We start from the raw sequence: 26,030 nt of genomic DNA, 5'->3' as shown, positions 1-26,030 counted from the left end.
ATTTTCTTTTTAATAGTTTCTGGTTTCTTATTTTTTACATTTAACTCAACCATCTGATATTTATGTTAGGCCATTTGGGAAACCCTCATTTAAATATTTTCTTAGATTTTTAGCTCATTTTATAATTACATTAAATAATATATCAATTCCTTCATTGTGATATGTCCTTTAACTTACATTCAGTTCTTGTCTATAGTAAATTCTAGTTTTGGGTTATTTATTCCCACTTTTTGCTTTGGCTACCAATTCTTGTGTCTATAGATGGATACTTTATTATCATATTTTAAAGTTGTATGTTATGCATACTTTCAAAATTACTGAATGCCTAATAGGCATGTGGGTCTTTCACTGTGGTTGTTAGTTTCTCTACTAAACTGAGGTTGAATGACACTCTTTGTTTTCCTTTGGTTCAGTATAAGATATGATGTGCTAAGAACACATTTTTTAAAGTTTTTATTTAAATTTCAGTTAGTGACTCTGACTGGTGTGATGTGGCAGAAGTGCTGATGCATAGGAGCACATGTACCCCAAGGTTCATAGCGGCACTTTCTACAATAGCCAAATCATGGAAAGAGCCTAAATGTCCATCAACTGATGAATGGATCAAGAAGATGTGGTATATATATATATATATACAATGGAGTATTACACAGCAATGAGGAAGAATGAAATATGGGCATTTGTAGCAAAGTGGATGGACCTCAAGGGCGTCATGCTAAGCGAAATAAGTCAGGCAGAGGATAGATACCATATGTTTGCATTCATAGGTCTAACAGGAGAGACCTGGCAGGGGACCATGGGGAGAGGAAGGGGGAAAGAAAGTGGGGGAGAGTGAGGGACACAGATCAAGGAAGACTACTGAATACTGAAACCGAACCATGGACTGAAGGGGGAGGGGGAGAGAGGGAGGGAGTGATGGTCATGGTGGGGGGCATTTGTGGGGAGAAGCACTGGGTGTTATATGGAAACCAATTTGACAATAAACTATTAAGAAATAAAATAAATAAAATTCTGAACTAAAAAAAATAAATTTCAGTTAGTTCACATACAGTGTAATATTAGTTTCCGATGTACAATATAGTGATTCAGCACGTCCAAACAACACCTGATGCTGATTACAAGTGCACTTTTTAATCCCCATCACCTATTTCACCCATCCCCTCTGGTAACCATCAGTTTGTTCTCATGGTTAAGAGTCTGTTTCTGTAAGAATATATTTTTAAACTCAGCCTCACTGACTATGCAATTAGTGAGAGTCTCATATACCTACTCCCAGGCCCAGACTTTGGCATATAACCTTTTATTTATAGTTTTCTCATGGCTTAGCTCTCATGTATTTGGGTGGGGATTTTCATTAAAAATTTTTTCTATGTTTTTAATTTATTTTTGAGAGACAGAGAGAGACAGCACAAGCAGGGGAGAGTCAGAGAGAGAGAGAGAGATACACAATCTGAAACAGGGTCCAGGCTCTGAGCTAGCTGTCAGCACAGAGCCTGATGGGGGGCTCAAACCCAGGAACCGTGAGATCGTGACCTGAGCTGAGGCCGGACGCTTAACCGACTGAGCCACCCACGTGCCCCTGGGTGGGGATTTTCTTAAGAGACTGGGAGAAATCAATACAGGCATGGAGAGTGTGCTGCCACATTAAACTTTAGATATGTTTTATACATGCATAATAAATCTTTCATATTTGCCACAGTTATTTAACTCTGCTTCTCCTATTAGTCAAAAACTACTCTTTCTGGATTCCCATTCAGTTAGGAGGCATGATTCTCTTTTCTTTCTTTTTTTTTTTTTTTAATACTTGTTTATTTGGGGAGAGAGAGAGTACACTCACACACAAGTAGGGGAGGAAGAGACAGAGGGAGGTAGAATCTCAAGCAGGCTCTTCACTGTCAGCGCAAAGCCTGACACAGGGCTAGATGCCACAAACCATGAGATCTTGACCTGAGCAAGAGTCAGATGCTTACCCAACTGAGTCACCCAGGCGCCCCCATGATTTTTTTCTTATCCAAAAGCTAACCCCCATTTGAACTAAATGTTTATTTTACTTTGATTATTAGCCTCCCAATCTTTTTTCCCTATTATTCCACTTTCTTTGGATACTCTACTAATCAAAAGTACATTTCCATTACCAAAAATGATGAACAAGCAACCCCCCCCAAAAAGTGGTAAATAATAGGAACCCAGAAATTGTTTCCTGCTGCCTGGCATGTCCACTTTCAGACACTCCCCAGGCCACTGGACTATACCCCAAGGCCATCAAGAAGCAGGCAGGTGGGCAGGTCCTTGAGGGGAAGCTTGTGAGAAGCTAGTGGGCTCCCTTCCTCAACTAACCCAGCATCCGGGACTCAAAAATCTGCCCCCTACCAGATCTGGGCTTCAGCTATGGGTCAGTCTCTTTTCAAATGTAAAAGGCCTTTATTCCATCATCTTGCTTATGTTTTCTGCCAACTACCATGTGACTCCGCTGCATTTTCTGAAAAGAGAAGCTTCTGACTGAGATGGTGACTGACAAGGTAAACAGCAGCCTTTGGATCTCAGTTTCACCGAATGTGGATCTCCAAGGACATCATGCTTTTGATGTCTTCAACACTGACTCTCACCTGCGACTCTGAGAAAGATTCTCTTCCTTTTTTGGACAGCCTCCCTAACGTGATATATTGTTTGGCTTGGGCATATATTAATCAAATTCCACAGAATGTGGTTTGTCTTTTTCCCTTCTGTGGTCATATATTCCACTTTAATGGCTGCTTAACTAGAAAATTAGCTGCATCTTACTTAAAGAGGGAAATCTTAGCCTCTTTCATGACTCCTCATATAATTACCCCAAGTATCTCATCTGTACTTCCTGTGAAGGCTTCCCTCCCTCAACTCTTCCATGTCTGGTCCCTAAATATCCCCTCAACCATCTGCTCCTAACAACAGCTGCTCTGGCTTACAACTACCTAAGTGAAATTCCTCTGACTGAACATCTACTTGGTTCATTTGCTCGTTCCCTTTGACAATGGAAGGTGCTAATTGAGCAGATCTTAAAGAAAATCTCCAAGTTGACATCATATGATTAAAAGAACAAATCAAATTTGTGGGAAATAGAAAGGAAGGTAATGTACTCTCTGATTATCATGTTAAAAATTCAGTACCTAAAAATAAAGGGATCCACTGATTCTTATAAAGAAAAACAGTTCCAGATTGGTTTTCTCTAAAACTCATGTGCAAACCCTACTTTCTATATTTTGTGAATCAGCTGGGTGTAGGAAGTGGGCATTAAAAAAAAAAATTTTTTTAAGGAGGACCTTGGATCCTTCTTTGCCCCTAGTAGGGGATAGACAGGAAAAATTAGAAGAGGTTTCATGAAGAGACAAGCAAAAAATAAAAAATTAGAGATGTCAGATGAATGAGGTGGTATCTACTTCGTAGATTTGTGTAAGGAGAAGAGAAAATAAAGAATTGTAAGTTGCTTTGTAAATATGTGTGAGAAAGGGGAGAGATATAAGTAGAGGACTGCATGGAATACATAGAACTTTCTTAGTATATAAGCAAAACAATTTCATTCTAAATTTTAAATGGGCAAAAAGTCAAAGGAGAAATCAAAACTAAAATCAACCCGAAGAGATGGCAGCAATGCTAACTCTAGAGGAATGCAGCAAATTACTCTGAGTGGCAGCAAGTGTTTTAAGGAAATGGAGTAATTAGTTGTTTACAGAAACCACAATTTCTAAATTGATGATTAATGATTGAGTGTTTTCACCTTCTAAGCACTCAGTTGGTACTATGACTAACTGATACATCACTTATGAGGAGCAGAGTAACACTTGTGAAGCAATATACGGTGCGAAAGCTATAGGCATCTGAAGATCCTATTGAACTGGAAAATAAGTAACAACAATAGTAATAATCCATACCTTCTCTGTGTCAATGCCTTTTGACATGGACCATGTTGAGACAATGTAATCCATGACTCGTTCACTGAGGCCTTTGGGGACCTGATACAGTTTCAGGAAGTCCCGTACATTATTCAGCATCTCATGGTATCGGTTGGTGTTGGCATACATTTGCTGGAAAATTGTGGTAACATTTCCAAAAATAGTTGCATAAAGAAGAGCTGAAAGGGAAAAAAATGATGAAAATAAAACAACTATCCCAAGTAAAAACAAACACAAGTATCAAATCAGTGAGTCATTTGACAGAGATGTCTTTACAAACTTTTAGAGATTAATGCATGTTAAGCCCTGGGAAGAGTGCCTGGAATCAGGTATTCACTCAGTAAATGTTTTTCAGTCTAAGAAACATGGCTTCATGAGCATGTGTTATCCTACTCAACATGGCAAAACATGAGCGTGGCTAATCAATTTTGTGAAGAATTAGATGACCCAATGTTCAATTTTGCCTCAGGAATTCTAGCCTTATGACTGAAGATACCCTGAAGCCTTGTCCTCCTGAATGAAGCCTAATCAACTTAAATTTTCCAGAATTGATGATCCAGCTTAGAAATGTATGTTCTTTTTCATTGCTTACTTCTCACTTCTTTCAGCTTTTGGAATATTTCCCTGCTTATAAATATTTTTAACAGAACATCAGAAATACAGGGAGTGAAGACAAATTAGAAGAGGTCCACTTTTTAAAGAAGGTTCTGGAGAAAAACAGGATTGGAATTAACAGCTAAATGAAAATTTTAGAAATGCCTAAAAATTCCAGTTATTATGTTTAATCCCAGCATTGTAAGTTTTTTGATTCCATCATTTTAATGAAGAATAAAGTCAACTTGCAAACCACTGTTATTTAACTACTGGGCCCTATGAACACAATACAGTTTTTTTAATGTCCCTGAACGCCAGGCTTCCCCCCACCTCTCAACCCATAATACCCCAACTCTTATCTCTCCAGTTGTGGTCAGACTACTAATATTGACCTCATCTTGTAAAAGCTTTTAAAAGCAATTGAGTTCAGCCCAAATTCAACATACCTCCAATCCAACCCGCCCCCTCATCCTGTCTCTTTCCTTCCATTCCTTGATTAAGAGTACATTCTTTTGACAAGGAGCGGCACTTTATTTCCCTGAATAATCATAAACACAATGTTTAGCAACCACATACATTCCATAAGCATTTCACAAATATATGGAGTTTGAGACAATGGTCACTTCCATTCTATATCCTCCAGCCTTTGAAAAATGACTCCTCTAAACAAAGTATGGTCCCTTTCATTTTGCAATTTCACCAGCCAAATCCTATTTGATGAAAGTGGTATAAAATCAAGCTAGTGAAGGGACTTCAAAACCCTAATTTATTTTCAGAAAACCATTTGGTTTTTTTAAAGAACAGTTGTTTGAGTACAACACATTATAATTTTACAACAGAAAGCTATGAATTTATAAGCATTTACTCAGTTGTGTTTTTTTTGTGTTGTTATTTAGAGATTTTGATGCTAGTACAGAACAATTTTTAAGGCAAAAGATGTTCTGTTAAAACTGAGTAGGAACAGTATAGTGCTGACATTTCTCAACTGGGTATTTATTTGTTCATTCATTCATTCATAGTTAACATGTAGTGTTGCGTTTATTTCAGGTACACACTATAGTGATTCAACTATTCTATTACTCAGTGCTCATCATAAGTGCACTTCATTCCCTTCACATATTTTATCCATCCTCCCATCCATCTCCCGTCTGGTTACCATCAGCTTGTTCTCTATAGTTAAGAGTCAGTTTCTTGAGTTACCTCTCCCTGCCTCCCCTTTGCTTGTTTGTTTTCTTTCTTAAATTCCACATATGAGTGAAATCATATGGTATTAGTCTTTCTCCAACTGACTTATTTCATTTAGCATTATATTCTCTAGTTTCATCCATGTTGTTGCCAACGGCAAGATGGTCTTTAAATCTTTGAATATTTATATTCAAAAACCAAAACAAAAAAGTAATCACAGATTTAATATCTATATTCCTTCATTGTTGGTATTAGAAAAGACAAATACAGAAATAATATGAACAAATTAATGGTAGACGAATCATGTAACAAATATGGAAGTTTTTCCTTTTCAGAAAAGAGAAAGAGAACTTAGGTTTTAAAATAATGAACATTTCAGAGATTAATAAAATAATTTTATAATCATTTTTTTGAATAGCATTCAGCTATTATAAGTTGCCCATAAATATCAGAGAATTACCATTATTTTGACATGTTTAGCTTGTTTGGCTCCCTAAAATGCTTGCAATATGCTATATTTGCCAAAGTGTCTTTCTACTGCCTTTTAGTTTAACAAATTACCACACATTTCATCTTTTTTGGTACATTAAATATGCACACATTCTGCTCATATAAAAATTTTAAGCACTAAAGCATGAATAAAACTGTCAAAGTATTAAAAGTGTGCAGCATTAATAAATGAAGGATATAATCAACATCCCATTAATTTAGGCATATTACAAAGATAGCCACTTCTGCCTCCGATTTTCATGTGAATGTGGTGGGTAGGGCCCAACAAGGTCATAACTAAAGGTAAGACCTATTCAATTATAGGCACTTATATTAACAATTTTTTTACTTTGAAATAAATTGCAAAAATCATGTGGAAATTTCACATGTACCCACAAGCAGCTTCTCTTGATGACATCTTACACAACTAATTTATCAAACCCAGGGAACTGAAAACCATAAAATTAACAAGACTGTAGACCTTATCCATATTTCACTATTGTTTTATGTTCACTCATTTTTTGGTATATAATTTTATAAAATTTTATCACATGTACAGGTCCTCTTCCCTTAAAAATATTTCCAATGTTTAAGACTAGCATACATTTCAAAAACTAGAGTAAAAACAAGTATAATATTCCATAACAGGCAACAATACTGCTTCTCACCACAGTCTGTGTTCCCAGGACAAATGGGCACATCTGCGTGTTCACCAAAATGGTCTATTTCTAATAGTATTTATATTTGACAGCAGTGTGACTATCATCAACTAACCTCATCTATTTTGTTTTATTTTATTTTACTTTATTATGTTTATTTATTTTTGAAAGAGAGAGACAGAGCACAAGCAGGGGAGAGGGCAAGAGAGAGGGAGATAGAGAATCCAAAGCAGTCTCCAGGCTCTGAGCTGTTAGCACATAGCCCAATGTGGGTCCTGAACTGCGAGATCATCACCAGAGCCAAAGTCAGGAGCTCAAGTGACTGATCCACCCAGGTCCCCCAGTATCTTTTTTATTTATTAGTACTTTTCCAATCCCTTGGAGAACCTCTGGCCCTCCCTCTCATTTTCCCTTGATTAGGACACAACAGATCACCCCAAAAAGTTTTAATAACTTTGAATCTCAAAATCTGTTTGGGTCTTAATCTAGGAGGAGGAGGTAGAGCAGTATTTAATACCAATGGGAATAGCATTTTTGCTTCTATTGACTTCCCCAAATTTTCTTTTTTATAAATTATAGTCGACACACAATGTTGCATTAGTTTCAGGTGTACAACATACTGATTCCACAGTTCTATACGTCATGTTCTGCCCTATCTGTCAGCATATGATGCCATTACAATACCATTGACTATATTCCCTATGGTGTGCCTTTTATCCCTGTGACTTATTCATTCCTTAACTGGAAGCCTATATTTCTCATTCCCCTTCATCCATTTTGCCTATCCCTCTACCCTGTCCCCTCTGGCAATCATCAATTTGCTCTTCATTTTTATGGGTTTGTTTTGGCTTTTTGTTTAGTTGGTTGTTCTTTTGTTGTTGTTTTTTGATTCCACATATAAGTAAAAATCATGATATGTGTCTCTCTCAGACTGATTTCACTTAGCATATTATCTTCTAAATCCATCGGTGCCACCACAAACAGTAAGATCTTATCCTTTTTTAGGGCTGAGTGTGTATATAAACACATCATCTTTATCCATTCATCCAAGGATAGACACGGGTGCTTCTGTAGCTTGGCTATTGGAAATAATGCAATAAACACAGGGAGGCATACATCTTTTTGAATCAGTGTTTTCACTTTCTTTAGATAAACACTCAGTAGTGAAATTACCGGGTCATTTGGTAGTTCTATTTTTAAGTTTTTGTGGAACCTCCATACTGTTTTCCACAGTGACTTTACCGATTTACATTCCCACCAACTGTACATGAGGGTTCTTTTTCTTTACATCCTTGCCAACACTTCTTATTTTTTGTCTTTTTGATTCTAGTAAATGGTCACATATTTAATGAGAGAGGCCCTGAGGCATAATACACAATAACGAGGGAAACAGATCTCAATAGAAACTATTTCTCTGTTGCTAATTCCCAAAGACCTGTCTCCCAAATTACAGACATGCTTACCTTCTTGGATATCTAATAGCCATTCAAGCTAAACATATCCAAAAAAGAACTCAATTTACAGTACCCCCTCTCCAACAACCAAATGTATTTTTAATCTCAGAAATCTATAAAGCCGGGGCGCCTGGGTGGCTCAGTCGGTTAAGCCTCTGACTTCGGCTCAGGTCAGATCTCACGTTCGTGGGTTCGAGCCCCGCATCAGGCTCTGTGCTAACAGCTAGCTCAGAACCTGGAGCCTGTTTCCGGTTCTGTGTCTCCTTCTCTCTCTGCGCCTCCCCCTCTCATGCTCTGTCTCTCTCTGTATCAAAAATAAATAAAACAAACAAACAAAAAAAGAAATCTATAAAGCCACCCCTCGTTGCTCAGATCAAAAGCTACAAGTCATCCTTCAATTCACTCTTTGATTTGTTTCCTATTGCTAATGTATCACTAATTCCTGTTGGCTCTACCTTCAGAATATGGCCTCAGTTCAGTCACAGCTCACCATCTTTACCAGCACCCTTGTATACTCTAAGAGTATGTGCTTTTCCACTAACTAGCTGTGTTTTTATGGGCCAATTACTCTCTGGGCTTCTATTTCTTCACTTATAACTTTAAAATTACACTAGAATCTTCACAAAGGGGTTGCATCATATAAGATAACTCATATAAAACAGTTTTAAGAACAGAATCCAATAGGGAGTAAGCCTCCATGAAATGTAATGTTTCACCATCACGACCACCACCATCATCATCTTCATTGTCGTCATCATTATCATTGAAATAGCTAGCAAACAATTTTTCACACTGCATAAAGAATAATCTTTAAAAAAAAATCAAATTATCTTGGGCCTCCTCTACCTAAACCCTTTTCCATCACTCTTAGACTTAGATCCAACCAGGTGATGGTCCAAGGACACTATAATAAGAGCACTGCCTCCCTCCCTGATCCTAACCTCTCCCACCCCTCCCTCACTCTCTGCTCCAGTCATATTAGCCTCTAGCTGTTACTCTAATTCTCCACAGTCATTAATGCTTCCGCACCCTTTCACTAACTGTTCCTTCTGCCTAGAACAGAAAATCTTCTCCAAAATCCCCATCTGGTCTATTTTCTCACTTCATTCAGGTCTCTGTTCAAAACCCAACTCACCACAGAGGGCTTCCAGACCACCTTTTAAACATCGCCTTTCTCCAAGATCACTCTCCATTACCTTACTAGACCTAAGATCCTAATTTTTTAAATCACTTTTACTTTATTTTTATTTACTTACTTACCTACTTACTTCTCTATCTTCCCCATTAGAAACGCAAATTCCATGAGTATAGGCATAGGTCTTGGCCTTTTTGCTTACTGTATTCCAGACCTTGTCCTTTGTGTTCCCTACTGTATTTTTAGAACACAGACCAGGTTCTGGAACATCCTATGTGTTCAAATATTTTTTTCTAGTATTTTCACACACCAAAAACCTAAGAAACAATTTTTCAGAAACATCTTTCTTTCTAATCAATGTATTACTACTGGTGATACAAAAACATGGAAGGAATACACATTATTAATGTGAGTAGAAGGATAACATTTTTAGAAGCTAAGATGACATATGCTTTGGCTATATTAAGATAATTAATAAATTGAGAAGACCCATTATCATTCACCAAACATGAATGTCCATAATTGGCTTCGCTCATTGTGTAGAGGCCTGTTATATAATTTTACCCTTTGAATGCAATGCAATATAATCAACTAACCTACTTCACTAACAATAATTAGGCTAACTTATTAATACTGATAGGCCTCTTTTTCTGTTAAGTACTCCTGTAGCCTTGTAGGCTTAAGGCAACTTTAGACAAGCTACTTTTGCAAGCTTAGCATATTTAAAGTCTTGGTAATTCTGGCATACATATCAGTAAATGACTTATCTAAAAGTCTAATATTTTCTTATTCACACAAAGGGATTATTTTGAAGATAATTATGGTAGATTAAAGATGGCCACAAACTTCTGACACCCTTTCCATTCACAAGCAGGGTCTATATCCCTTCCCTTTGAATCTAGGCGTACTCTATGATTGACCAACAGAATATGGTTACTGTGCTCATATGCCACTAGCTGGGCCCAGGCCTTAGGAATCTAGTAACTTCCAACTCCTTGCTGTTTCAACCTCTGCCCTTGGTATGTAGTTTCCATGTTGTGAGGAAGCCCAAGTACTCTTCTAGAGAGGGCTATGTGAAGGGCACCTAGCCAATAGCCTAGCTAAGCTCCAGCTAAGCACTGGCCTTAAATTGAACAATTTAAAATGTTGATATGAGAAGACAGTTCTGGTAACAGTTAAGGCTATATAGGTGGCTGAATAAAACTTTCCTTTCCATTTGTATTTATATCTAATATTGATAGTTAAGATATGACAAAAATGTTCCATTAATCTATAACTATGTGTGCAGCACAAAGCTTGACAACATAAGCTAACAAGCCATATCTGTGGCTGAGTGAACCAAGAAGTGGACTTTATGGACCCATTCAAGCCACCCAAGCTGATACCATATGCACCAGAAATAAGTCATGCATTCCTATCTATACATAAATTAGACTCAAGGCTAAAATAAATGGCAGCTTTTTTTAAATGTTTTTTATTTATTTTTGAGAGACAGAGAGAGACAGTGGGAGCACGGAGGGTTCAGAGAGAGAGGGAGACTCAGAATCTGAAGCAGGCTCCAGGCTCTGAGCTAGTTGCCAGTACAGAGCCCGACACGGGGCTTGAACCCACAAACTGTGAGATCATGACCTGAGCTGAAGCTGGACACTCAACCGACTGAGCCACCCAGGTGCCCCAATAAATGGCAGCTTTTAAGTTGCTAAGTTTCATTATTCATACAACTAAAATCACTTAAACCCTAATAAAACAAATTCTCAACAGGAAAGAGAACTGGGGGAGGATGGGAGTGAGCTCCTTCTGATGTACATCAGACCCCAAGAGTATATTTTAGGAAATACTTCTAAAATATTTAATATATTTTATATTTTCAAATCCCAAAAACCAGTCACTTTTATAGTATAAACAGAAAAGTCATGAATGTTTAATATTTTCAAAAGGAAGCGTAGATTAAAAGACTGGATAATGCCATTATAACTAGTTATAAATTTCCTTATTCATTCAACATTGTTGAATTCAGTAGATATTTATTGAACATCAATTTTTTTCAATCTTTTTAATGTTTGTTTATTTTTGAGAGAGAGAGACACACAGAGTATGAGCAGGGAAGGTCAGAGAGAGGGAGAGAAAGAATCAGAAGCAGGCTCCAAGCTCTGAGCTGTAAGCATAGAGCCTGATGCAGGGCTCAAACCCATGAACTGTGAGATCATGACCTGAGCTGAAGTTGGCCGCTCAACCAACTGAGCCACCCAGGTGCCCCATTGAACAACTATTTTATACCAGCCATTACACTAGCCACGAGGGATATGATATAAAAAGAGAGATGGACCTTTTGCTCTCAAGTAGTAGCCACTACTTTCCATAGAAAAGTATAGTCTTGGGGCACCTGAGGGGCTCAGTCGGTTAAGCATCTGACTTCACCTCAGGTCATGATCTCACAGTTTCTCAGTTCAAGCCCCACATATCAGGCTCTCTTCTGACAGCTCAGAACCTGGAGCCTGCTTCAAATTATATGTCTTCCTTTCTCTCTGCCCCTCCCCTACTTTCACTCTCTCTCTGTCTCTCAAAAATGAATAAACATTAAAAAAAAATTTTAAAGAAAAGTATAGTCATTAGTTCTCCCAAACACATTCTTTGAAAGAAGGCTAATGATCCTTTTCTTTTCATGGTTTACAAAAATTCACAAATAAGCTTATAGCCAGCCCAAATTTAAAAACTAAATATGGTTTATTTCTCGTGGATAAATAATTTGCAGAGTCAAACAAAAATCTGTGTTCAGTAAATTAATTGTAACTCAGGTTCCACTGGTAAGAGTTGCTCACAGAAAGAGAGATGATGCTATCCGGGTCTTTGGAGGAATTCTCTACTCCAGCCACTTTACTTTGTTCCTTAGGTCAAGCCGCATCAATTCATCTCATTAATGATTTGTACTTTCTAGACATTTCATGCCCATTCATGATGACATCCAACATACACTTTTCCTAATTATCTTCTTCCTATTAACCTTGGCAAATAAACATCAGCTATAGACTGAGCAACTGAAAGTGTTGCTATGAGAATGCATTTCTGGTAACCTTAAAACCTTACAGGTGGGTTAACCATCATTTCCCTTTCTATTTATATTCACTAAAGTCTGCCTTTAGTAATGATATTTAACATATAGAAGGAAAGTGTTTCATAAACCTGTGACTGTCTGTGTAGCTTCCAGCCGGCTAAGACATATGAAATGACTCCTGTTGGTCTTAGAGCAAAGTGAAGAAGCGGATCTTCAGGAACCTGCAGTTGCAAAGTCTTACTCTCCTTCCAGCTCTCTCATAAAGGCTGCCGGTTTTCCGTTTCTGCAATGACCCATACATACAGGCACCCTCCAGGCACCCACTTATGAGCGGATATTTTCTCTTTCCCAACCTCACTTAATTTATGCCCCATTTCACCTAGTATGTGAAATGTGCCAATTATCCAGTTAAGAGATGCATCTTATTACTTTATGTTAAATACAGAAAACTATTTAATATACTCTAAGGGATGAAGGAATTTTGAAGGGGGGAATTCCAGATAGTAGGAGTTGATTAAATCATTATTTGAATTAAATGTCAACTAGTGAGATGAGATGGGACACAGAGGGACAATTTTTAGAGCTTAGCAAGTTATAGCATAATATTGGACAGATTGCATTAGCTCATGGACAATCCTATGAATGCCATAACAACTGACTACATCAAATTGTCTCAATAATTACATGACAATGATTACTGATGTTATTTCTTATATACCCTAAAAAGTCATTTAATTTTTAAAAATTTATATATAATAATAAATAATATAAACCTATGTTAATCAATTACTAATGTAACATTAAAGATGGAAGGAAAGGGAGAGAAGAAGAAGAATAAAAAGATTTAAAAGTATTGTTCATTCAAAGGACCTCCAAGGAATTAAAGTAAAAACAAAGACTCAAAGGATTAAAATAGCTTGATCTTCGCATGATCCTTCTATGACAGTTATTCTATTTTTTATGCTAAGTAAATCTATTTTTTCTTTCTAATCCAGCAAAGTTCATTAGACTTCTAGTAAAACTAGTGTACTTACTTTGATTATATAGCTATAGAAGTTTTTTTAACTTTTATAAAGACTAGCTGGAAAATATAAAACAATGATTCTGAAATAGACTGATAATGATAGATGCCAACTGAATACTGACCTTGTCATTTCTGATTCATTTATTATAAATCAAACAATAGTTCCTAAAATGCATCAAAATCTATCAGGTAACCAAAGATAATCAATGATGAAAATGGTGTGTTATCTTTAGAGGACCCCAGCTCCTTCCAGTGCCATATCTTCCCTTTCTTTAACAGATCTACCATTACCCTGAGCCCCTTCCTTACAGGGGCCTGCCTCCTTGCTCAGGATATCACATTCTCCTGGTTGGTGTACTGCCCACCTGATACAAAGGCTAGCTTAGTGTCACACACCTACACACATCTACACACACACACCTACACCTACACACACACACACACACACACACACACACACTGGAGGGAGCTGTCTTAGGTACCGAGCACCATCTCAAGCAAGGGGACAGCTAGATCTGCCGTCCTTGGGACACTGGTCACTCTTCTTATGTTCCTCAGAAATTCTAAAGCCATCTTAGAAGGCGACAGAGGAAGGAGAAATATGAGGAGGTTTGGAAATAAAAAGGCACACAGAGCCTGCTGTTGTTGAACGGTCACTCAGACATGCCCCCAAGAGAAAGGAGATCCTTTTATTTTGACATTATTTTTCAAAAATCATAGTTACAAAGTAAGACTTAAACTTCAGCTGAGTACAAATGACTGAAGGAAAATCAGTTATGTTCATATCAGGTAATGCCAAGTTGGGCAAGAGTCAGCACAGACACAAACAAAAAAAATAGAACACCAGCTTGGAAAAGATAGCATGATGGACCTTTCTGCTTCTGCAGTTAAGATGTGTTTTTACCTCTTTGTCTAAAAATTGCTACTGTTTTGGTTTCAAGGAACAACTAAAATTATAATTTATACTTCACAAACTACTTAACAGATACTTTTAGTACTTCTACAATGTTTCCAGTATTTTTTCCTCTGTTAAGTTAGAAGGCATTTTTCTCCTCTATCATCTCCCTTCCCTCTCTCTCCCTCTCTCCCTCCTCTCTCCCTCCCTCCTTCTCTCTCCCTCTCCCTCTCTCTCTCTCACACACACACAGGTTCAACTATGATCTGATCTGATGAATAGATGATAATGATATATATAAGCTGTATTTTTCAGGATATTTATACATTCTTATATTGTATCTTTTTATTTAAAAAAAACTTTAAAACACAAAATAAGGAAACTATAATGGTGAGATTCAGACTACAGCAGTTCAATGATTTGATACAGGGATTCTCCTCTGCCCCTCAAGTCATGAAATGCAAAGATCAACCTGCTCTACCTACTTAAAAGTCCAGTCTTATCAGCTGCAGGAAAAAAAGAGAGAAAATAAAAAGAGTCCAGAATGGTGTAATTAAGGTGAAAACAAAAAGTCTTTTGTTTATGGCTCTTCTCTGTTTATTTTGTACTAGATACACATTTTAATCACTTTTTAGAGGAATTTTCAGTAATGATATCTGCAAGTCACCTGGTAATCTGTAGCACCAGAATACAAAAAGAAACAATAAATAGAGACTAACATTAAATCACTTATTCTTTTCACGTGTCTATAAAGAGGGTGTTACTATTATGCTTACATTAATGCGGAAGCACCAGATATAATATTTGAAATAAGATACCTTTTTGCCAAAATACAAGTATTACTGATCCAAGATCCAAGAACCGCAGCTGAGCTGCCAACGACCTGACGGCTCCCAGGATGGTACCTGTGGAGCAGATGGCCAAGAGCGTCCTGTGCCCTCTGCAGCCTATCTTCCTGCTCCCCCTCAGTACAATTCAGTCTGACTTCCAAATCTTTGCTCGTGCAATTCCCTCATTGTGGACTTCAGAATATGACCCCAAGTTTTTTCCATGTATGCACATGTCTTTGCATTGAGACGTCATTGCTTCTCCTACCATAGGTGGAATCTATTTCTTTTAATCTAGGCCGACTCAACAGAATGTGGCAGAGATGATATTAAGCAAGTGTGCTTTCGATTTATGGCTACATATAGAAACAGTGCTAGAAGGATGTTTATAAAATGTTAGTTGGCTGTATTTGGGCAACGGAATTGGTGGGGATTTTTGTATTTCTTAAACTAGCGTGTATTTAAATTTTTATAATAAGCATGTATCCTTTTCAGAAAAAGCATGTTATTTGCATTTTTAGAAAGGAAGAGGCTATCAATCTCCTTAAAGGGCAATTAAGTCAGTTCCAAGGTGACATATTTATGAAAGGCCATTAAAAAATTCAAGATGTTGGGGCACCTAAGTGGCTCTGTCAGTTAAGCTTCTGATTTTGGCTTAGGTCATGATCTCATGGTTTGTGGGCTTGAGGCTGGCGTTGGGCTCTATGCTGACAGTTCAGAGCCTGAAGCCTGCTTCGGACTCTGTGTCTCCCTCTCTCTCTGCCCTTCCCTGGCTCATGCTCTGTTTTTCTCTTTCTCTCAAAAATAAATAAAACTTAATAAAAAATGCAAGATGCTAATGGTTCTTGCAAACCTTTACTTAGTGCTTATTATGAGCCTCATAGATATTATCTCATCCAACTTATAAAATCACTCTAAGTTACTATTTTATCTTTACTGTAAACATTAAGAAAACAAATTCAGGAAATTAATCTGCCCAAAGTTAGGTCAGAGCTTCGGTCTCAGTAACTATGCAACTTAATACCCTTAAAAGCTTTAAGATTTGATATTGCAAATAATAATCCTTCTGTCCCATAGAAGACCTCTTATAGCCAACACTAGCCGTTTACTAACCACTGATCTAACCAAATGTTCTTAAGTATGAACAGCAGATCTCAAAGAATCAACTACTCTCAGGGTCTCAATTATAGGTCGAGTAGAAACAGGATGCACCCCTTAAGTGAAATGTACCAAGAACTGTTCTAGGGTCCCATTACTAAACTAGAATATGCTTACATGACCACAAATGAGAAGCCCTTAAATCTTCTATGCTACATTACCCAAATGGTCACTTAATACAGTAGAAAAGAAAATTTACTGATTAATATCTTTGTAACATAAAAGGAAAATTCTCATTTACTTTGTTTATGCTTATTCACTATGATACACTATTATATACTATGATACATGTCAATACTAATGAAGCATTAATCTTTGAATTAAAAATTCAAAAAAAAAGAATATATCCTTAACTGATAGAATGGAATTTCTAATTTGTGACTCTTAGAAGGCAAAATATCCAGGCAACATGAGCAATACAAATCTAACATTTATAGTATAGTCTCCATATCCTCCTCCTCACAGTGTATGTTCTTAAATCCCTGCCGTCGCCTGTGGCTCTCCATCCCAGTCTAGTTTAGAGGCTATGTCATCACTTTGAACTGATTGGAATGGCCTTCAGATGAACTTCTATTTTTCTCAATTATTAGGATCAACCCAATGAACTCAGCAATAAATAAATATCTGTTATGAACCATCTCTGAATCATTTCTTTAAATAACAGGGCAGAGTAAGTTGTCCAGTCTAGAGACCCAGCTGCTTGTCAGTATTCTCCTGCTTCCTGTCTATCTGGAAACTAAACTAAACACCAAGTTTCCAAACCAGATAAACAAAACAGCATTTTGTGTGGTGGGCTGAAGCCTTTCATTTTAGAGCTGGAAAGGGAGATAGGATATTGCACATTTCTTTCTGCGACCATTTTCTCAACATATATTATCCAGAGACCATTTATGTGGTGGAGATGCAGATAAAGTTATAACTTTCAAAGGCAAGAAGGAACAATTTTATGAGGCCAACATTTTGATCAAGAGTTATCACTGCTATTCTTGGATCCACTGTTGTCTCCTCTCTCTGTAAGACCCCTTTATGAAATCCATTATTAAGAGTTATTCCTTCTGCCTTCAGATGAACTCTTATAGCTTCCTTTCTATTAACATCTCAGAATCTTGTCTTATCATCCCATGGCTAGTGTGACCATAACAACTTCCACGCTGTTCTCATAATTTCCATTCTTTGTTATAATACAGTATGCACATGGACACCGGGCAAAATTTCCCTAAAATACTAAAATTTTCTGATTTTACTTTTCTCTTTAAAAATACTCAGTACATAGGTGCCTGGGTTTCTTGGTCAGTTGAATGTCCAGCTCTTGATTTTGGCTCAGGTCATGATCTCGTGGTTTGTGAGACAGAGTCCTGTGTTGTGCTCTGTGCTAACAACAGAGAACCTGCTTGGGATTCTCTCTCTCTCTCTCTCTCTCTCTCTCTCTCTCTCTCTCTTTCTCTCTCTCTCTTTCCCCCCTTCCCATTTGCACACACATGCACACTCTCTCTCAATAAATGAATAAACATCTTTAAAAAAATATTCAGTATATGCACTTAGCCTATAAGATAAAAGTAGTATGAAAGAAACTATAGGATGTATACAGTGGGAAAATGTATCTATCTGCCAGATTCAGTACTTTTTTTCCCTACAAGTTATTTTATCACTTACCCACCTATACTCTGAGGTACTAAGAGTAAGAAACTATACCCTTGACTCTTTTTTTCAAACAAGTCAGAGTTTTTCCCAGTGAATGAAAAAAAAAATGAAAGTTAATTTAGCTTTCTATAAAAAAAAAAAAGGGATGTGAGGCTTTCTCTGACTCTGAGTATAACAGAACATTAGCATGACTATGTCTCTCCAGCTCATATAGGGCATGAAGAATTTTACTACCTATTAGAATTTCATGTAATGCTTAGCAAACACTTGATCAAAGGAAAGGCATTATGATCACTGAATGAATGTTTTCTTTAAACTTTTTAAGCCAGGGCCTGTATTGTCTATTTCCCTCATAATCCTCAAGAACAACTAGATCTTCTTCAACAAAGTGTATTACTGACAAAAGATGCTGGCAAAGATGAAACCATTACAAAAGTGATAGGGACTCTGCCCTTGTTTGGTGAAATTATAAAGCTAGTTTGTGTGAGCAAAAAGATATTAAATTTTATGCACAGTGTTGACACTTTAAAAATGGTATTTTAGCCATTTTATAAATATAATGAGCCCCCTTTGCAATAGCCAATAATCAGGGTTTGTGATCATATGAAGCACACATGTATCAAGTGCTTACTGTGTGTAAACGCAATTGTAGGTCCTATGGGAGATTCAGAGATGTGCAATTTTATATACATATTTAAACTTTTTAATTTGGTTATGAAATTCTATGCATAGGAATGATTATGAATTTTCTTATATTCCTTAAAACTGCTCTAAACAGTGTATCAGGTATCTGACAAAATATCAACATAATATGAACCTGATCATTAAATAATTATACATTTGCAAAAGGCTCTAGAAGAGTCAATAAGGTCAAAACCGAACAGGTTGACCTTACTTTCCTACGGAAACTGTTCTACATTAAAATTGCAGGTCAGCCTCATCATCGCTGACTTAACAATGTCCTTGACAAGTCTCATTACTCTCTTCCTTTTAAATAGTGCTATCTCCACTTTTAGGACACCCTATTCCTCTTCTGGCTCTGGTCTCCTCCCTTATCTAAGGTGACTGTCCAATTAATCATTCAAAGCAACACCTTTCTGAGAGGAAAAGAGGGTATTCTTAATAGTTGTATCAGGGCAACAGGAGTTAGTCGATCTGTTCCAGGTAAACCAGGGACACCATGGGTCACTCCACTGTATTCCAATTCCTCTTGCTAGGATCCCTTCCCGCATTGTTAAGAGCCATGGTCTATGGGCTTCTGATTGTCATTTGCATCAGAACTCATTCCTTGAAGAAGACTGGCCATTCATGAGATCAATTGGTAGCTGGCCCAGATGGCTACCTTGTTTACATACCCTACTGTCTCACGTTGCAAGTGCCTTTGTTTGGATGACTGTATCTCACAAACTGCCTCATGTGGTACCTAAAAGGAATCATATCATTTCCTTCCAGTCTAGAATATTCCCCACATCTCTTTTCACAGTCATCTGAATGGGCATAAAGTAGAAAACCAAGGCTCTAGAGGCTGAAACCCCTACATTCTTCTTTGGCTGGAACTGTATATGGACTAATTTAGAGGACCCGAAGAGTTAGAAAGAACAGCAAATTTTGGTAAAGCTATGAGTGAGATGAGAAAACTATGTTTAGGGAAGGCAAAATGACTTACAAGGCGTAAGGAATTTGATTTGATGGAGCAGTGTAGAATTTGCAAACTGTTATCTTTTTGACTACACTTCTCCATGACTTTAACAGATGTCTGTCTAAAAAAATAGTTTCTGGATCAAGTAAGTTTTCTATCAGCGGGCGCATGCGCGCTCTCTCGCTTATTAACATATCAAAAGCTCTGAGAAGCCTTGCAGTAAAGACACCATTTTTCATAGTTGTTTGTTCCTGGAACCCTTTTTATTCATTAAAACCTTAGGAACATTTTGCAGATCTCCATGGAAAATCATTTTACAATAACGGCAGCAGGCAGGAGGGAGCAGGTGCAGGCACTGGAGCGTGTGAGAGACTGTGGCCACAACCCCAGGAGGTTAATGCAGGCTGGCAGTGAGGGACCCGTTCTGGCAAATCTAAATACTGGTGGTGCTCCATGAGCCAGTGTCACAGACTGGCCGAGAGAAGGAACTAGCTATGGAAGGTAATGCCTACCTAAAGGACAAGCAAGAGGAGTGGTTGGTGGTGAGACCTAACTTGAATTTGATCAAAAAATAAACCCAACAGTGGCAGAGAGCAAGTTGAGGGGCAGTATATGTGCGTTGGCAGAGTTGCTAGGTTTTTAGGCAGACTCCCTGAGGCCCTCCACCATTTTGTCAGTCTTTCTTTTTAAATTTTTTCAATGTTTGTTTATCTTTGAAAGAGAGGGAGAGATACAGCGTGAGGTAGGGAGGAACCAAAAGAAAGAGAGGGAGAGAGAGACAGATTCCGAAGCAGGCTCCAAGCTCTGAGCTGTCAGCACAGGGACTGACATGTGGCTTAAACTCCTGAACCGTGAGATCATGACCTGAGCAGAAGTTGGACGCTTAACTGACTGAATCACCTAGGTGCCCTTCTAACTGAGTCTTCAGTCAGTGTTTGATGATAAAGGGTAAAACACTATTTGAAAAGGCTCACTCTTGTAGGTTTGGACAGCTTACACTGGAGTGTGAGAGACACGAAAGACAGGTGGACAAGCTACCAGGTTGGAAACCATCTCTGTGAAGAAGGAAATTAAGAGGATCTGAAACATCACAGGGGCTAGCATATGAGGAGAAATAAACCAACCAAAGACATAAGGAAGAATCAGCAAGACAGAGTAACTTAATGTAAGTCAGTGGACTCACATGCAGTTATATTTTGCGTCTGGGAAGGCCTGGAAGAGTCGGGACATCTTGGCACTCTGTATATTCAGTCTGTACAAACTTCCTTTATGTTGATCTGTACCTTCCCAAATATTTGTTATAAATCAATCCAGTTGTATCTCTTTAGCTTCTCTGTATAAAGTGTAAATTGTATTGTAGACACACACACACACACACACACACACACACAAAACCCCACTAAATTGTATTGTAGACAAAAAAAAAAAAAAACCACACCATATTTTCCATGAATTGGGCATTATCTAGGAGAATCTTGTGCATTGCTTGGAACAATAAATAAAACTGATGTTAAGCACGCATTGTAAACATGCATTTCATATATGGTAGAGCGCCTCACTGACTTGTTTTAAAGATAAATTCCCATCCTGTGTTTAAACAAGATTATTTGAAGATTAATCACCAGGGAACTATGATGTATAAGACAATCACATAATCATCCAATTAAAGGAACAAAGCCATCTGATGATATATGAAGACATGAAAATAATCCATTGTGAAAGAGCAGAATATATTACTCCACTTACAATTCCTGGGAACTCTGAGTATTGTGGATACAGAAACTTTCCACAGATTCCACAGCCTTATTCATGAGTTGCTGGCTGAAAAGCAAAACTTAGCAAATTGCTTAAATTAACAGAGCCAATACCAACCCAGTAGGTCAGCAGAAACGACACTGGTTTAGTAAGTTTCAAAGGCTTAATTCTTGATTTGATAAAATTATCCTCCTCTTTCTAATTTGCAAAACTGTGTATCCCAGGAAACACAACATGATATATTACTAACTGTCTTCTCTATCTCCCACATTACTAGGCTTCATTCTTTTCTAATAACACTCGGTACCACATGTTCACCTTTTCAATAAATCATTACTACCAACGTCTGACGTATATGGAATAAAGCCATACCAAGTTCATTTTACTGGGCACATCACTGTGGCAGAAATGTCAACTGTAATAAGCGTGTGATGAAAAAGATCTTCAGGGCTCCTGTCGGGTAGTACATAACCTGACAGTGGGTTAAAATTGAACATTTACATGAAGAGGCTGGGTGACTGAGGCTGACAGCTGTCATTAACAGTGTGAAGGAGAGGAAATATGCCACCTGTGGTTCCCCAGCTTTCACAGTTTATAGGTGCTTTCACATTCCCATTTAATCCTTCTAACAAACATGGAGGTGGGCATTATACCCCACTTATGGATAAATATGTCTCTTCTCCCCATGCACAGCACCACAGCCCTGATTTAGGCACTCATCATCTCTCCGCTGAGTTACTGCAATAGCCTCCGGACTGACAACTTTGCCAACGATCATTTTCCAACTATTAGAAACGAGTGATATTGGGCTTCTCTGGGTGGATATAGGAGCCTGAAGACTCAGTTGCTTAACAATAACCCGTTTTTTGCTTGTGGTTCACAACTGTAAGGTGGATGTGGATAACACAGTTCATTAGGATACCACGAATTCATAGATCTACAATGTGGCTCCTGATGAGTGAAATAAATGCCTTTTGCAATCATTCCATCATTTGGAGAACTCATATGGTCTATCAGAAAATCAGAACTATACACAGATCAGAGATTCACGCACATGCCAATATGTTACACACCCTGGCGCACTCAGTTTTACTGAGTTTTAACAACTAACTGTCCAGACATTACATTTGGGAAGAATGATGGCTTAATGATCTAGTGCTTTGAATTGTATTAATTGTCGTTCACCGTCACTTAAGAAATCAATCACTTATTTTTCTTATCTGAAAAGATCTGAAGAAAAAGAAAATAATACTCCTCACTATTTTCTCCAAATGAAAGACTCAGGTAGCAGGGTACAAAAGAAGCTGGAAAGGAGAGCAGTACTTAGACTTCACAAGTCATATGGAGGGACCATCACCAATCTGCTGCCAACAGACACCAAGTGATATCTGTGTACGCATAGGGATGGTTCTGTTCCAAGGGCTGATCCAGTCCTAGCTTTCTACTTTTAATTAGGAATCCAGACTTCCAACATAACAGTGTAGTTTACGGGGGTTAATGCCCACTAACTCTTAAGCATGCACGAGGCCTTAAAATAATTTGTATTTAAGATAAATTTGTATTTAGTTTTTATTTATGTCTTAAAGTTTATATATTTTTGAGAGAAAAAGTACATGTGCACAAATGGGGGAGGAACAGGGAGAGAGGGAGAGAGAATCCCAAGCAGGCTCCACGCTGTCAGTGCACAGCCTGACCCAGGACTAGATCCCACAAACCAAACAGTGTGATCATGACCTGAGCCAAAATCAAGAGTCAGACGTTTAATGAACTGAGCCACCCAGGCGCCCCCAAACAAATTTGTATTTAAAACACACTTAAGGGCCCCTCAGTGGCTCAGTCGGTGGGTGTCCAACTCTTAATTTTGTCTCAGGTCATGATCTCACAGTTCGTGACATTGAGCCCTGCATCGGGCTACATGCAGGTAGCTCAGAGCCTGCTTCTCTCTCTTCTCTTTTCTTCTCTCTCTCTCTGAAAATTAAAAAGACAAACAACAACAACAAAAATAAAACACACTTAAAAGTCCCCCCATAGAAGAAAGAACAAAGTAAAGACTAAAGTTTATCTCGTAGAACTTTATTCCTAAAAAAGTGAGGTTTTGCTGGAGATTTTGCTCATGTATCTGTTACCACAGAAGATCTGAACTTCACAAGGAAGCTCTTTAATAAAAGCAACTGAGTTTTGTGTGTACAAATGTGCTTTTTCCCTTTAAATGGCTGGTGAGATGAAGAGCATGGGATTTCTGTTTCAGATTCTGAATTCAAATCCCAAAAGCATTCATACAATAGTCTGTAACTTTGGAACCGTTTTTAATCTTTCTGAGTTTCTGTCTCCTCAGCTAAATAAAAAATCAATAATAATGATAATAATAACAATAATGAACCTTGGCCTTTATGGTTCTTGGAGTAATTAAATGACATGGGTCATATAAAATGGTTTACACAGAGTTCGCTACACACAAAGCACCCAATAAAAGTATGCTACAGCCAAGATATGGAAGGAACCTAAATGTGCATCAATAGATGAATGCATAAAGATGAGGTGTGTGTGTGTGTGTGTGTGTGTGTGTGTGTGTACACACACACATATATATGTATATACATACGTGCAATGGAATATTAGCCATAAAAAGAATGTAATCTTGCTATTTGCAACAACAATGATGTATCTAGAGTGTATTATGCTAAGTGGAATAAGTCAGAGAAATACAAATACTATATAATTTCACTTATACTTGGAATCTAAAAAAACAAAAAAAGCACAAAACAGAAACAGACCTGTAAATACAGAGAACACACTGATAGATGCTAGAGGGGAAGGAGGAGGGGGGGACAGGGAAAATAAGTGAATAGGGTAAAGAAATACAAACTTCCAGTTATAAATAAATAAGTAATGGGGACAAAAAGTACAACAAAGAGACTATAGTCAATAATATTGTAATAATGTGGTATGGTGGCAGATGGTAACTATATTTATCATGTTGAACACAGCATAAGGTATAGAATTGCTGAATCACTGTGTGGTATACCTAAAACTAATATAACATTGTACATCAACTCTACTTCAACTTAAAAAAATTAAAGTATAAGCTATATACTTCTATAAGTAATATTGAAATCTTGCCAGTTGTCCATACATTGTGATATGGGAAAATGTAAATCTGACTTCAATATTATATTGGCTTCAATAAAGATTTTGGAAGTCAGAAAACTACTTCATAAGCATTTTTTATGACAAGAACGTGACTGAAGGTGATCAGCCAAATCTCAAATTTTAAATCTTAAGCAAGATTTGCTTGCTATCTTAAATGCATTTGGATGCACTGTTCTTAAAAATAGACTATAAAAATCTTTATAAAGCAAGTAACCATAAGATGACAAAGCATCAAATATGCTTTTCAATTTATTGATAGATGAAAGGCCAAAAGGGCTAATTTAGACTAGGAAGGTTTATTTTCTGTAATTCTTATTTCCCACTAACTTCATCTTTGAACAACTTGAAATTATGGGGCAAATATTTAAGGAACATCAAGTGCCTTCCCAAAATTGAAATGTGGGCTTCTGCTTCCAACAATGTAGTAATTGATAAGAGCCATATCCTTCCATTATAAATAATGAGAAAACTGGACAAAATACATGAAAAAAGAGTTTTTTAAAGTTGGGAAGCAAATAGGACATAACTGTGTTTCCCTAAGGGACAGGAAATAAGAAGGTGAGCCCAGCAATTACCCTGGCTATCTTTCTGGAGCCCACAGAACAAGGTCAGGAGGAAAATCAGGTTGATCAAGGTTGATCAAACTGAGTTGATGAGACTGAGACTGGAATTTGGGAAATCTACAGAGGCTAAAATTTTCGTGGCAAAACATAAACAAATATGATAAGCAAAGAAAGAGGTTCTAAAAATCTCCACAGACCCCCGTGAGTCTTTTTTTGCATATTACAATATGTGAATAGGGTGAAACTCCTTGAGGCCAAGCTAGAAATAGCTTGTGGGCTATTCTAGATTTGTCTCTGAACCAGCCAGAGTGAAGAGACACCATTGAAGATATAGGATATCCACTAGAAAACCCAGAAGTCATGTATTAGAAGTGGAGCTAAACTAGAATAAAGAATAAAGGCTATTTTGGACTCTACTAACAAAGCTTTAAAAACAAGCCTTAGGAGAATCAAGTTTACATGCAAATTACTGAGCCATATATCAAAAGAATTTTCAAACCTCTTCGAAGAATGGCAATGAAATCCATCAACAATATAACATTGATGATATTCAACATCTGATAAAAAAATTATTAGATATGTAAGGAAGAAAATGTGACCCATAGACATGAAGAAAATTGGTCAAAATAAACAGATCAAGAATTAACAGAGATGATAAAATTAGCATACAGGGATTTAAAACAGCTTTTATAAATATGCTTAAGGATTTAAGTAAAATATGAGTATACAGTAGAGAGAAAGGGAAGGTACATAAATAACCAGATGAAATGTGTACAGATAAAACATATAAAATCTGAATAAAAATTTTGCTCCAAAAGGTTTATAGCAGATTAAAATTTTTTAATGCTTATTTATTTTTGAGAGAGAGAGAGAGAGAGAGAAAG

General features: G+C 37.3%; 1 protein-coding gene across 1 annotated transcript in view; it reads right to left on the bottom strand.

Moving 5' to 3' along the window:
* KCNH5 (potassium voltage-gated channel subfamily H member 5) overlaps positions 1-26,030 on the bottom strand; it is a 292,797-nt gene that overhangs the window by 99,991 nt on the left and 166,776 nt on the right. The window contains exon 8 of the mRNA XM_029951558.1: positions 3,906-4,105. Within this exon, the coding sequence (XP_029807418.1) occupies positions 3,906-4,105 (200 nt within the window). The remainder of the gene's footprint in view (positions 1-3,905; positions 4,106-26,030) is intronic.

Source organism: Suricata suricatta, chromosome 9 (genome assembly GCF_006229205.1).
Source record: "Suricata suricatta isolate VVHF042 chromosome 9, meerkat_22Aug2017_6uvM2_HiC, whole genome shotgun sequence".
Classification (NCBI taxonomy): domain Eukaryota; kingdom Metazoa; phylum Chordata; class Mammalia; order Carnivora; family Herpestidae; genus Suricata; species Suricata suricatta.
The sequence above is the reverse complement of the archived record's forward strand: the minus strand, read 5'-3'. Positions and strand labels throughout refer to the sequence as shown.